Genomic DNA, 14,982 nt, shown 5'->3' on the forward strand with positions numbered 1-14,982 from the left:
ATATCTTTGTAAAGGCAAATAATAAATGTGAATGATAAGAAGTAGAGGATATAGGGAGGTATTTAAAAGTTGATGAGCCATAGTACAAAATTGTGATCAAAACCACAAGGGCACAGGTCAAGGACACAAGATTTGCATGCAAGAACTCCAAACAAAAAAGCATATCTCCTAATTAGTGAACTAAATGAATACATCTGAAAAAAATGTTGTATGCCTATCTCCTCTTCACTGCCTCCTTAGGAAACCCCTCTTAATGGATCTCACCTCGAACAATTGATTACAACAAAATGGTCACAACTACTTCAAAATCATCAACCCAACAAATCTATCCAAAGCTGCAGCGAAGAACTTAAAAAACAAATTGCTCAAAGACCTCCCAGAAACCTTAATTTCTGATCTGTTGTCAGCACGGTAGTTGGCATACAATAAATGGAACTGGTATTCTATGCACTTCAGCCCACGAAATGGAAAGACATCCTTACCAATAGGTTATATGTCTCCAAATCAGTCAGAATCCCATATCGTACTATCTCAGTATCCCACCCTCTAAAAGCTTCAGAGGTAAAGTTGTCATACCTGTTTACAAAAATGGCAATATCCTGATCCAAGCAGCTGAACACAACCTACAAATCTTACACCTTCACTTCTCTGCACCCCACGTGGCCCCACCTAGATCTAAACCAACACATTAGCCCCACAACTCTGAATGCAGAGACACACAAACACAACATACTCGTCCCCACATGATCCATCTTCTTCACAATAAACCAAGCACCCTGCCTCATATACCAGAACTATCACACAAGATATAACAAACTTAAATTAACTACACTCCGTGAATAAATCACCCACAAGAACCCAGCCTTCCAGATATAGCGGTACACCCCTTTCATGCATCTCATTCTTAGGCAACAGCAATGATGTTTGATCCATTACCCAACTTGCACTGGACCCCAATGAATCACACCATAGACCACACCATACCCATCAAACTCAAATGCTACTTTTATAGACCAGTTAATGGAGATCATCACGGCTAACTCTAATATTCACACTAATAACATATTCCTAGGCGATTCTAATTTACACTGGGACGACAATAATAACAAACAGGTCAACGCAATTAAAGACTTTTTAACAGATCTAAACCTTACCCAAGCCTGCACACAGCCAACACATTCGAAAGGGGCAACCTTAGACTGGATAATCTTGAGAATCAAGGATACCACAATCCACTCAATTGCTCCTTGCGATTGGTCGGATCACCATGCCATAACCTTCCTGATACCCACCTTGAAAATGAACAAGACCACGGAGCCTATCAAACTCAAAAAGTGGACTCGGGACACCAAAGACCCTAATATTGAGCTCCTAGTAGCAAGATGTGTGAAGGACATAAATCTGCCTAACAACTTGCTCAATGTGAACAAACTCACGGATCACTACACTACGTCAATGACGAATATAACCAACTCCACCATGCCAGTAAAACTGAAAAGAGTCACAGAGAAGATAAAACCACATGGTTTAATGGGACACTGAATGAAGATAGGCGGAAACTGAGACTTGCAGAAAGAAAATGGAGACAGCACCCATCATCCCCCCAGCTGAAATCTCTCAGAAAAATCAGAAACGAGTACAACAAAAGGGTCCTCAATTCCAAAAAAGAATTCTTTAGATCGGAACTGGACATTGCCAAAAGCATACCACGGAAACTATTCGAGATGTTAAAGCAACAATCTAATAAGTTGACCAAATCTGCCCAAGAAACTACTAAAACTCAACTTAGCTGCAAAGAATTCTCAACATTCTTCACTGACTAAGGCCAACATGCTACAAAGAGTGCTAAGGTTGGCAGCCGAAAACCTTCCCAGCCAACCACCCACACTGAACAATGCTACCACGACAAACGATCATGATGGGGTGAAAAAAGGCACAATGGGCCACCTTCAAGCTATATGACCAGAATACCATTGCCAAAACTTTCTTGGATATCAAACCTAATAACCACTACAATGACCCACTCCCCTCTAAATGTCTAAAAAGAATCAACCATATTGTCGTCCCAATATGGACAAAAATAATAAATGCCTCACTATCTCAAGGGATCCTTCCAGAATGCCTCAAAAACAGGTCAAGTCCTCCCAATCATCAAAAAACAGCGGACCCGACAGAGCCAAATAACGTTTTTATAGATAGTAAAAAATATCTAATTTTTAATAATATCTAATTTTTTTTAGTGGATTTTTATGGTATAATATGTGTGAAAAGTGTGTAATTATGTTATAATTAATTATTATTAATGATTTTAGTTTTATAATAATTGCGTAATTTAATTCTGTAGCGGGTTGTAGGTTTATAGGGGAATAGGGTGGGAAGTATTTTAATTATAATTAATTAAATATGTAAATTTATTAATTGATAGTAAATTTAAATTAATAATTAATTAATTTATAATAGTTAATTAATGAAATTTTAATTGGTAATTAATTTTAATTAATTGATTAATTGGTAATTATGTAAATTCTACTAAATTATTTTTGTAGTGGGTTGTGAGTTTATAGGGGAATTGGGTGGGAAGTCATAAAATTATAAATAATTAATGAATTACATTTATTTATATTTATTTAATTTCAAATAATTGTTAAAAACTTTTACATTATTAAATAATTAATAGTAAATAATTTTATTAATAAGTATTAATAGGTGATCAATAGAAATAATTAGTGTTAATTAGTAATTATAATATATTAATTAATAAATTGTATACAAATAATAATTATTTTTAATTAATTATTAATAGATATTCAATAATACATTTTATAATTATTTATGAAGTATTAATGTTGTATTCTCTGGAGTGGGAATAGTAATTTTAACCCCTACGCTATCCAACATTTTCTCTACTGTTGCACCCACTGGAGTGGGAATAGTAATTTAAACCCCTACGCTATCCAACACTTTCCCTACTGTTGCACCCACTGGAGTGGGAATAGTAATTTTAACCCCTACGCTATCCAACGCTTTCCCTACTTTTGCACCCACTGGAGTGGGAATAGTAATTTTTCCCCCTACGCTATCCAACGCTTTCCCTACTGTTGCACCCACTGAAGTGGGAATAGTAATTTTAACCCCTACGCTATCCAACACTTTCCCTACTGTTGCACCCACTGGAGTGGGAATAGTAACTTTAACCCCTACGCTTTCCAACGCTTTCCCTATTGTTGCACCCACTGGAGTGGGAATAGTAATTGTTACCCCTACGCTATCCAACGCTTTCCCTACTGTTGCACTCTTTGGAGTGGGAATAGTAATTTTAACCCCTACGCTATCCAACGCTTTCCCTACTGTTGCACCCACTGGAGTGGGAATAGTAATTTTTACCCCTACGCTATCCAACGCTTTCCCTACTGTTGCACTCTTTGAAGTGGGAATAGTAATTTTAACCCCTACGCTATCCAACGCTTTCCCTACTGTTGCACCCACTGGAGTGGGAATAGTAATTTAAACCCCTACGCTATCCTACCCTTTCCCTACTGTTGCACTCACTGGAGTGGGAATAGAAATTTTAACCCTTACGCTATCCAACGCTTTCCCTACTGTTGCACCCACTAGAGTGGGAATAGTAATTTTAACCCCTACGCTATCCAATGCTTTCCCTACGCTTGCACTCTTTGGAGTGGGAATAGTATTTTTTACACTTCTGCTATCGTACGGTAATATAATAGTATATTAGTTAATTATAGTATGTTACTATATATATATGTTTTAACAAATATGATAGTAAAAATTTATTTTTATTAATTTCATTTAATATTTAATTCTTATAAGTTAATTTAAGTATTTTTAAGTATATTTTAGTAATTAAATTGTAATATTAATTTAATTTAACACTGTTTTTAATAAAGTCGATATTTTTTAAAACTATATTATTGTAAACGATATTTTGTACTCGATATTTTTGTACTTACCTGTTTGTAGATACAAACTCGATATTTTGTCTGTCGATATTTTGTCCCTCGATATTTTTTCAGTGATCCTTTCTTACCACCTATACTCTATGACAAGCAACTCTACCTGAAAATATGCTCCCTGGATAACATCCTTCATCTGAACGAAACACTAAAGGAAGTTCAACACAGGCTAGCCACACACCACTTAAAACTCAACACACTGAAGACAGAATTCCTACTACTAGCTCCTCCAGGGAACTCCCCCCAATCCAAGAATGTGTCTCTCCCACTTAGATGCACTAATCTGTAGTCCCAGCATAATGAACTCTACCAAACCTCTAAGAATCACAGTAGTCAAACATTTGAACGTGGTGAATCAGATACTTCAGACGGAGGAATATGTACCGAAGTTCGTATTGAGGAGAAATATGCCTAACTGAATATGTATAATGTGATTCTATGTAACCCCTACTACAGGTTGATGTTTCTCTCTTTTATGCAAGAAATATGTATTTAACTGAGCATGAATCTATGTAACCACTCTTGCAGGTGGAAAGTTCTCCTTTGTTCAGCGCTTCGGTACCCTCTGGTCATGTATGTGCTAAAAAAACTTTCAAGTTAATAAATAAATTATGTAACAGTTAGGTATTCTGAATTAAAGTAAATGAAAAGTTCAGTAATTAACATGATCATATATAATTGGTTTCTAAACCTTTGCTTGAGGTAATCCATATTTTGTTTTGTTTCTGTTAAAATATTAGGAAAAATTAAAGCTTGACGCCGAGAGGGAAAAACTAGAGAGGATTCATAAGCTTTACTATGAGCAGAGGAACCAGCTTGACAATTGCCCAGAGTCCATGAGAGAACAACTTCAGCAGCAACTGAAGAGGGTTTGTAGTCCATTTTAAGACCTCCCAGACCAACCATTTTGGAGCCACAGTCTCATTTGTATTGATGATAACAGAGCATCGGTAGATATGGCTTATGGTGTAAAAATCTATGTTATAGGTAGTGGACTCATATCTTGCTATTTAAAACATAATTTCAAAAAAGGACATTACTCTTTCCATTATGTTGAATAGCATGTGTATGGGAATCTTTACTAGGACTGCTGGGGGCCCCTTTTCAAGAGGGACTTTAAAAAGTAGTTGACAGTGTCAACAGCACTCTAAGGGAATAAAGTGGTTCTCAGACCAAACTGCAAACTAAAGGATTTCTTTTATAACAAATGTTGCACTTCACAAGCCCAAGTGCAGAAAAGTATAAGCATGGCTTGCTCTTTTGTTTCAACCTATAGTGGAACAATTAGTTGCACTTCCTGCATGAAAAACCATTTTATACACATGATTCTAGCACTGGTTTGATTTTCCCTGTGAGACATTCTTCCTTTACAAATGCAAGTATGTCTTAAGTTATTATTAAGTGTTTTGTTATCACACTAGTGTCTCTTTAGCATTTTACCAGGGTTTGCATTGCAGCAGCTCCATAGGATTGTCACTTTCGTTCTTGTCGCCAGTCTCGGTGACTTGTCTGTATCCTGACCTCTGTGTTGGCCGAACGAGAGAGAGAGATTTCCATTTTGCAGCTTCTGTTCTTGAGCACTGGTGGGGAATGCAGGCCTTCCACCATGTTTCTGCTCAGTATGAAGATTTCATTTGTGGAGAAAGCGAAGACAAGTATGCTGCAGAGAGCATCTAATACAGGTGCTCCAATGTCAATGTAGATGTGCCCTAGACTTATCCAGGCATGATGGAATGAGAATGAGGAACAAACTCTGAATTGGCATTACCAGAAGAGCCTATTTATTTCTACAGTCGATGTCGTGTTCATATGACCACCAGGATAGAATTACTTGGATTCATCTAAATCATTGGTAATTGCCCCATATTCACTAGATACCATATTTTCAGCCTGTCCCTGTCATTGCTCAAGTATACAAACATATACAGGGAGAGGAGGGTCAAAGGGAAAAGATTAAAGACCTACTACTGGTTCATTTCCCCAGCAACATCATATAAATCACAAACAAGAACCCAGGAGGTCTATGAGCCATACATTGTACTGGCCATACTGACAAATCTTCCACTATGTCAGTTGGTGCTAGAGTCACCATATAATAAATTCTGAAGGTCAAACAAAGGAGAACGAGAGAAACATGTGTGGGAGACATGAAAAGTAATCTCTAGAAAAAATAGTGTCTAGAAAAACGATCACAGACTGGTCAACCAAATCCAGTACAGAAACTTTGTGGATAACCATCAAACAAACCAAGTGATCCGTCCTATCATTTGGCCGTCCACACCGTGGCCTGGCGGGTCACTAGATCATCTAGACCCCGCGCCACACAGTAGATCGTAGATACTGGGTGAGGTCCACAGTGAAATGAACCTCCAATTGTTGGCCACTTTATGATGGTTGGTGAAAAGTGATAGAAACACAGTGCAACATACAGAAAAAGTGGTGAATATAAAATAGGGTGATGTGTCTAAACAACTTTTTAATAGAAACGAGGCACATCCCCTAATTAAAAAAGAGGAACAGCGCAAACGACAATATGGAACAAAGGACTGTCGCGAATAGGGCCAACATGTTTCTGCCTACCGGGCAATACGTCCCTTGGCTTTCATCAGGGCCACTGCTCTTAGAATAGTTGCTACTGTTATATGTGTGTAAAAACAAATAAAGCACCCAACTAATCAGTGAAAAGGATATAGATAATACACGTAGGAACGATACAGCCTGTACCTACATTCAAATACTGATCCTCCTTGTCACTGGATACTCAACGTGATCTAGGAAAACGTATATACATCAATCTTATTAATAACAAAAAAACATTTTGCAGGATTCAAACAACCACACATGCTCTTATTCTTTTCTTGTACAGAAAATAACGTAAAAAACGTTATTGCTCACCCAGAATGACAGGGGACTGGACCTCACCTCACCTGGACCGTGCTCAGGTACACGAGGCCCCGCTCTGTGGAACAAATGAATGCAACCAGGGGAAAGCATCAAAAATCCATACTTGATATAGAATCTCAAGATGCCTAATTGTATTCCCTGTGCAAAGTATCATAAAAGTCCACGGAATAGGATAAGAACAGTGGTAGAGTGCACCCCAATATACTCGACTGGTACCTCCAGGACCGATGCTTAAAGAAAACACCTGTCTTATACCCCGAAGACACATACTCATTATCAACTCAGGGCAAGTTGTCTTAAATATGAATTATACCAATGTTGTCAACTTATAAGAGCTACAGTGCAGTATGCCAACAATCTGTAAATCTGCCTTAGTCCTGCTCTAGTAGAAACAGTCCATTCTGAACTGCTCAGCCTTACCCACTCTGAACAGCGACAAAAGCACCTTTGGGCTGATTTCGGCCATGTCAGGACTCATCAGTGAGATACAGCTTGGGGTTCTATGGCACATCGAGCAAGAGACCCAGGACATGCTCATACCAATTAGGACCTCATTATATGTGCCCCAGATGCAGGGCATCTGAAGACATCCAGAATTCTTCGTTTGGTTATCGCAGTAATTACTCTTTTTGCCCTGGAGTTTTTACCTACATGTTTTGGCTGCATTAAAAAGTTGGAATATCTGGTGACTATAAACAGATCCATGGTGTTCCCATAAGTCCTTTGGGGCCGGTATCCGGTGCTTACTACCCCATCGAAATTAAAATAGTCTGCGTAATGAGACCCTTAGAGTGACTCTATAAAACAGTGACAAAGTGATGGATGGAAATTATTAATTAATCTTAAGCAGAGGTAGAAACTGGAGCGCATTCCATACCATTATGTTTAACTTGCCTGTGCCAGTGTTAAATGAAACTAACCATATGCAGATCAGCCCTGGTACTGCTCTGACCCGAACTGTCCAGCCAAATCTGCTCCAACACTTCCTGTGTGAATGGAAACACTAGCAACCTCTGACCATTTTTGTCATTGTTCGGCCTATCAGGAAGGTCGAGCTTAAGCCTCTAGAGCACAGACCAAAAGATCATCATTTAGGCATACCTACATCACTTAAGGTAACCCAGTGAACGCACGATAAATGGAAATGTTAGAAGTATTCTAAATCACTGGTAATTACTCTAGGAGCATACCACTAGTAATTTCTCTAGGATCATAATTTATCATTACTTTTTAGCTTGCCTGTGGCATTACAAGATTGGACCAACCAAATGCAAATCAAACTTGGTGCTGCCCCAACAGGAAATGTACAGCTGAAACTGCTAGGCTAGTACCCTATGAAAGGAAGGACAAGCAACCTCCAAATGACTTCGACCTTGTTGGGCCTCAAGAAAGGTTCAACAGGAAGACTCACATAGACAGCACACTCCATATTATTGCCTTTAGTTTGGCTGTGATAGAAAGGGACCAATCAGACACAAATCACCAAAAATGCTAACTTGGGAATTCTAGGCCACGACACCCCAGGCCAGTTTTGACTTGTTACATCTCATCAGTCATGTGCAGCTTAGAGTCCCTGGAGCACAGCAATTAAGCTACCCACATCTTAGCATGACTACACCACTTAGAGCCTAGACGTAGACAGCAAAACCCTGATTGAGGTAAATCCAAAACAGAAAAGAGAACTGCACTGGGCAAGCTATGGGAGAGGAGGCAAAACATATAAAGGGATAGATACAATGCATTCCGAATGTCCTTGAGGCTTTCTAAGTGGTATGGGAAATTAAATAATAAATACCACCCTTAGAAAAACGTTTTATTTGTTTGTATCAGGAAAAGGAAATTAAAAAAAAGGGAAAAACAGTAACACCCAGCACAGTATGGACCAAGCAAAGCGTCACACATTGTGGCGTATAGTCGCTAATCACTAACTAGGTAGTAACAGCAGTAGCTCAGTAAATTGATCACGCTCAGGATGCATCTAAAGCTAGTGACATCTTAAGGATTTTGGGGGCCCTGGGCCAAACGTATTTTGGGGGCCCCTATTCGAGACAGCTTTGAATGTATGAACCAATGTTAGCTCTTTCATGCACTCTTTGGCCAGGTCACTTACAGTGCACAGCCACACTCGTCCAAATTCTAAATGTATTTACATATAATATTCAGGGATAGTGACATGTTTTCAGTATTGTAATACAGCATCAGCTCACTAATTAATATTACAGCAAATAATCTCTGAGACACCTTCACATTTTTCATGTGTGAGGTCCTGTTTTGATCTAAAGTATACCTTTTTTTAAAATAGATGTTGCATGAAACATAAACACACATTTCTCTGCAAACTGCAGCAGGAGACTATCACACATCCCCAACATTACAAATAGATTAAATGAAAATTCAATTTATACCAATCAGTTTAACAATTAATCAAGGTCATCAGGTCGAAGACTTTGCATAACAGTTTTGGCTCTATCAGGGACCCCCCTGAGAGGCTGGGGCCCTGGGCAAGAGCCCACTTTGCCCATACCTTAAAACGTTTCTACGTAAAGTTTTGAAGATTTCTGATGACTGTGACCCCTTCGGTTGCGGCAATATCACTAACGTTGCACGGTTTCTAAATGCCATTGTGTTTTCAGATATGATTTTTATTTTAATAAAAAAGTAGTTTGCACTGTTTGAATGTTTAACAAAAGTGCAATAACATGCCAGAAACAAAAACAATAACATATCCAGTCAAACAGCACTGGCTTAGATAAAAGGATATAATCTATAGCTGGAATGCATTTCAGCTTATATGTGAAATAAATTATCATCCCTAGACTAAGTGTAACAATACCATGTTTTTCAAGTGTCCATTCAAATTATCTGCCAATGTTGAACAAAGCATTTCTTATAAATATACCCCGTATGGTGATCACAGCTTTGATCAGAAAAGAGAACTTAGTTTATCACTTTTTCCAGAACACTGATCGTTCTGAAATATAAGGCTCTGATAGCAGATGTGGTCATATATTCTGAGAATGATGATCATGGTGAATCAAATACTAGTTCCAGCCGTCTAAATAACCTTAGTCTGCTTCACATTTCAAGTGCGGTTCTCTCAGATCCCACCGGGTGCCTGATCTTCAAGTACCCTCACTACAGGGGCTAGCCATACTTGTCAACACAGCCTGTCAGGCTTGTGCACCCTATTAGCCACATCCAATCCAGCACGTTCTCTACTCATTGCTGATACTCTACACTGGTAGATGAGACATTGATAAGAGTAACCTTTGTAGAAAGCTTTGTTTGTGTTCGAATTAGTCACCAATTTGGGTGTATGTTTCTGAAGCTTGAGAAATTTATCAGGAGCAAGATCAAAGAGGTGACACTTGGCGTTTATCGAGGTAAATCTACAGGAGTTTACAGCTGTTGCCCATGTATTGTTGATATGCCTGTGATGCAAATTCTTTTATAGCAAACTTAAAGGTCAGTAAAAGTTGCTGCCTTTGAAAAAGCATGATTAAATAAAGCTGCGGATGTACTTGCTTTTCGGAACTATTTTAGTGCTCTGCGGCTTGTGAAGCATTATCGAGGACTTCTAGTTAATGCATGTACATACAGAGAGACAACAAAGTAATACAGGAGGCCCATTTAGTCTTTCGATCCCTTTCACAGTGTAGAACCTAATGCAATAACATGTACAGCTGAGGTGTGAGACAAGAACCCACTCAGGGCCTGCTTAAATAGGAACTTCAGGTACATTTGGGAGGTGTGAAAAAGCATCAGGGGATTGACTTCTTTGTTTCGAATGAGGCCTAAAATCTTCAGTAATGGATAGACGGCAAATTCCAGATCTAATAGGTCAAAATTTGGGGAAATAAAAGCACCCTCTGTAGGTCAATTCGATTTGTTCCAGCAAAGGAGGTGGTAGTAGTTTATTCCCGGTGCGCAACACTTTTTTATCCTAGCACATGGTTAGTGATGCCTTGTTATCTAAATGTTCTGTGGCTCAAAAATGATGGATACATTCCCAGTGGAGAAAGTTGTTGCAGCTGATTTGAATACCTGCAGCAGGTCGTACTTTGCTGTCAGTTCAGGTGCAAGGATTTTCACAGCCCAGATAAAATTGACACATTTTCTTATGTTTCCTCTGTTTTAAGGCTGTTTGTTGCAATCTGATGCCATCTAGCTGCCACTTGCGTTGGTGCTGTAAAGCAACTGCTTGCGTCAGCCTTAATGTAACCAAGGGTATCAGTAAATCTAGATGCAGTATTACAATATTACAATCTCAAAACGAGGCCTTTGAGGGCCGGTCAACATGTTTAATCTCCCTGCAGCTACTGGTATGGTACTGCTTCTAGATAATTGTATGGAATTATCCAATATAATGAAAAAAAGTGTTTTTCTCTCTATTCATTTATATACATAAACAGTGTTTGCTGTACCTATTATTTTGCATATTGTATGCCTTCAACTGTATTAGCCTGTCTGTATAAAATATTGAGATGTATCACTACAGCTCCTGTAACACTATTAATAGATGGTGGTAATATTGCACATTCAGTTCATTTTGGTTTATCATATCACCTCAGGACCTATTGCTGTACTGTAACATCAAAAGGGCTTATAAACTAAGCATGCAATAAACTTTTATTGAAAGAGCTTTGTAAAGAAGAAAGGGTATGAGTCGCTAACAGTGTGCAATAAGAAGATACACATTTTGAAATCAATTTTAGGAACCCAAATTCATTTAAAAAAAGCTGTAACATGACATTCGAAGGAGAACTGAAATTAGCTTACGATGAAAAGGATCCATATGAAATTACAAACAATGGAAATCTATTGAGCAACCCCAGGAATTCAACATATGCAATACAAATCTTTCAAATGATTAAAGCAGAAAAAACTCCTTGGTCTGGAGTGCACCGGGAGATCTGTTAAAACACGACCAGACTTGTAGCCATCTTCACAGATCCTGTCTCGCTCCCACTGCACAATGTCCGGGTGCATGGAAGTCAATGCGCTATTCAGTGGTTCCTTTCTTTTCCATTGGCTTCATTGTAACTCCTAATATGTACTTCACTCTGTTTCGTGGTCATTATTAGTGGCATGAAAAATTGTGTAATTTTGTTTTGTAAAATGTCGTTAAAATTGTGCGGTACTGCATGAAATTACACTAATAATGTGAACTGGGGGGTCTCGCACGGTTTCCACACAAATGTATAACTAAAACCAATAGACTGGTTCAAGCAGAAATTGTCTCTCAGAGAGACACTGTCTGCTTGAACGAGTCTTTGTGCAAAATATGTCAGAAAATTGCTTCATGTGAAATTTCATGCATTTTGCAAGAGTAATTTAAATTTCACATGGACCTAGTCATCTGATGTGTGTAACTGTGTTGTCTTGTTAGCGGTTGCACATAAATATCCATGGAATATAATGCCTCAGCACCAGTTGAAATAGATAAGAACCTTTGCTGCAAGGGAACATCTTCCCATGCATGGCTATCAGCCCTTAGGAAACTAAAGCATGTATACAAAAACATTTGTTGGGTCGCACTCCACAAGCTGGGGCTCAGTACCAGTCAGGTATTTATCTTTGCCTCTAATGGCTATACACATTTAGTTGTATGGACTGGGAGAACCAGAAAGCATTTTTGCTAAAACTACTGAAGTGTCTGAGTTTAAAATAAAAAAAAGTCATAAAAGCTGATATATACACTTCCTAGTTGATGCTCTGTGCCTTTCCATAAAAGGACTACATCCACCCTCTTTAATCTGCTTTCAAATGTCAGAACAACCTAAAAGGAAATTGCTTAAATGTATCCTGATGGACATTTTAGAAACTAGTGGTACTTAATTCCTACTGAGTTTATATCTTGAAAATGTGAGCTGTTATTTCACTTGAGAGCTGGTCTGCCAGGCCCAAGAGGCATAATTATAAGGTTGAGCTGAGATTTACAACACATACGGACACTACAGTTTTCTACATTCTTGCGGCTAACAAATAACCGAGTCACAAGGCAAGAAAACCGCATTGTCATGGCTTTCAGTAATCTGGTTCTGCGTGTGATTGTGACCTGTTTACTAATGTACAACATTTAGTTTTTTTGATTGTTATGGATTATTGTAGTACAATAAACTGCTTTGTTGCTTTACCAAGCTTCTACAAGGGCAGTGTGAACAGTGATTCACATTTATTTGAGCCTGGTCAATTGCTAGTTATTAATCAGTAAAAGTTACATAAAACTTATTTGAGGACTCCAGTACAGACATCATCTTAACACTCACTCCATCTTAAATCTTTAACCTGCCAGAAAAAGTCCCCTATGAAAGATACCTTCATGACAACTGGTACATACTACAGAAACAGGCCATCTGCTCCATCACTGCTGCAGATACCAGTGAGATGGTTGCAACGGTTTCCTAGAGCAATCATTACATAGCACATTACCCTAGATGACTTATTTAAATGGACCAGGATAACATATTTAGGGCCTCGTTTAGAGAACGCAGGCAGGCCACCACCCATCAAGGTTGTGGAGGTAATACCATGGCTGGACTACTGCCCACCATATTTGTATAGTTTAGCCACCCCTGCGGAAATCTCTGTGCCTTCAGAGGATTTGCTGCCATGGTAGCTTCTCTGAAGGCATGAAAAATCTGCTGAGTGGCTGAGCTCAGCAAACCTTTTTGTGTTTCAAAAACAAACTCCCAAAGTGGGAGTATGTTTTTCTCCAGGGTGTCAGTTCACTTTAATTTTCTTTTTTTGTTTGGAACCACCAGGATTTCCTGGTGGTCCAGAAATGAAAATAAATACATCAGACCATTCACTTTAAATATGGTGCATGGTGTTATGCTTCTACATGGACTGTCCCATCTCTGTTGGGCCATCAGTATAGCGTTTTCACTAGTATGTCGGAAACATGATGGTCTCCCGACTGTACATAGAGCAGATGGACCACTGGTTTAGAGGGCAGGCTTGTGTACAATTGCTAAAAAGGCAATGTTTCATCTTCTCATGACTTTAGGTCACAGTATACTCTCGAACAACACAGTCTCATTTCTATTTCTAAAATCCTTGGAGATAGTCGTTCCTCTCTTTTTGTAACTTAACCAGGAGGCCTTGGGTAGCCCTACTTCAATGTCTGCAGACCTGTCCTAAGCAAACACCAGCTTGGATATCCAAGTCTAAATATTTACCTATAGATCTTAGGCCCTAAAGATGCAGCAACAGTAGCTAGGTCCTGTCAGGTCTTCAGTCCCCCTCCAACTATTCATATCTCCTAGCTTCCACAACACACATGACACACCAGCCTTCTATTACATAATTCACTCTCAGCATTCCAGCACCAGCTCAGACAGACAAGGGATGGGGACGCAGCCTTTGATTTGAAAGGTATTACATGACTACCCCAAAATATGCTAATGTGTGAAAAGAATGTAGCAGTCACATGTTGGGTCCCTCAAGGTACTACATTCTCGCACATTTTTTTAATGTCTAAAAGCTGTGCTGCGGTTGCAGGTGGTGCGCACCGGAACTCATTTTTGGGCACCGAGGCTCATTTTTCATCATCAGTCTTTTATCCAGAGAAAGGCATGGAAGTAACAAAGAAGCAGGGATTGCCGGTTAGGAAATTAGTTATATAAGGTGAAAGAAAGCAAGGATGAAATGTACCTGCAATGAGATAGGTTGGCATAAAGTATCAGTTCTTGGAAAAAAGAGGACTGAGGTGAAATATAGGCTATGCAGCCTTGAGATTCATCAAAGCTGGCATTTGAGATCACATATGTCAGGCTCCTAAGAAAATCTTTAGGTTGCTGCACTTATTATTATTTTCTTTACATATTATGTACTCCAGACGTACCTTTGGTGTTAGCATTGAGCCCTGAAACTGCCACTTCAAACTTGTGCAGAAGAGACAAAAATCTTCCATAATATGGAGAGAATTCAGGGATCTGCCTCTATTTTACCAGAATATCAGGCTGCCTAATATGCTTGTATAGGGTAAAATCAGAATTATGCCTGATTTGGAAACATCCTAACTTGGTCTGAAGCATCCACTCAAAAACTTGGAAATTATATTCAATGGACCTTTTTTCCACTTTTTCAAATTAACACAGTT

The 14,982-nt window shown here is 38.8% G+C and overlaps 1 protein-coding gene across 2 annotated transcripts in view; it reads left to right on the forward strand.

The window, feature by feature from the left end:
* PHLDB2 (pleckstrin homology like domain family B member 2) overlaps positions 1-14,982 on the forward strand; it is a 491,624-nt gene that overhangs the window by 256,501 nt on the left and 220,141 nt on the right. Inside the window, exon 6 of one of the 2 annotated variants that reach the window (XM_086934418.1) lies at positions 4,715-4,843. The exons of the other annotated variant lie outside the window; for it this stretch is intronic. Within the exon in view, the coding sequence (XP_086790544.1) occupies positions 4,715-4,843 (129 nt within the window). The remainder of the gene's footprint in view (positions 1-4,714; positions 4,844-14,982) is intronic. 2 annotated transcript variants of the gene reach the window in all.

Source organism: Lissotriton vulgaris, chromosome 8 (assembly GCF_964263255.1).
Source record: "Lissotriton vulgaris chromosome 8, aLisVul1.2, whole genome shotgun sequence".
Lineage (NCBI taxonomy): Eukaryota > Metazoa > Chordata > Amphibia > Caudata > Salamandridae > Lissotriton > Lissotriton vulgaris.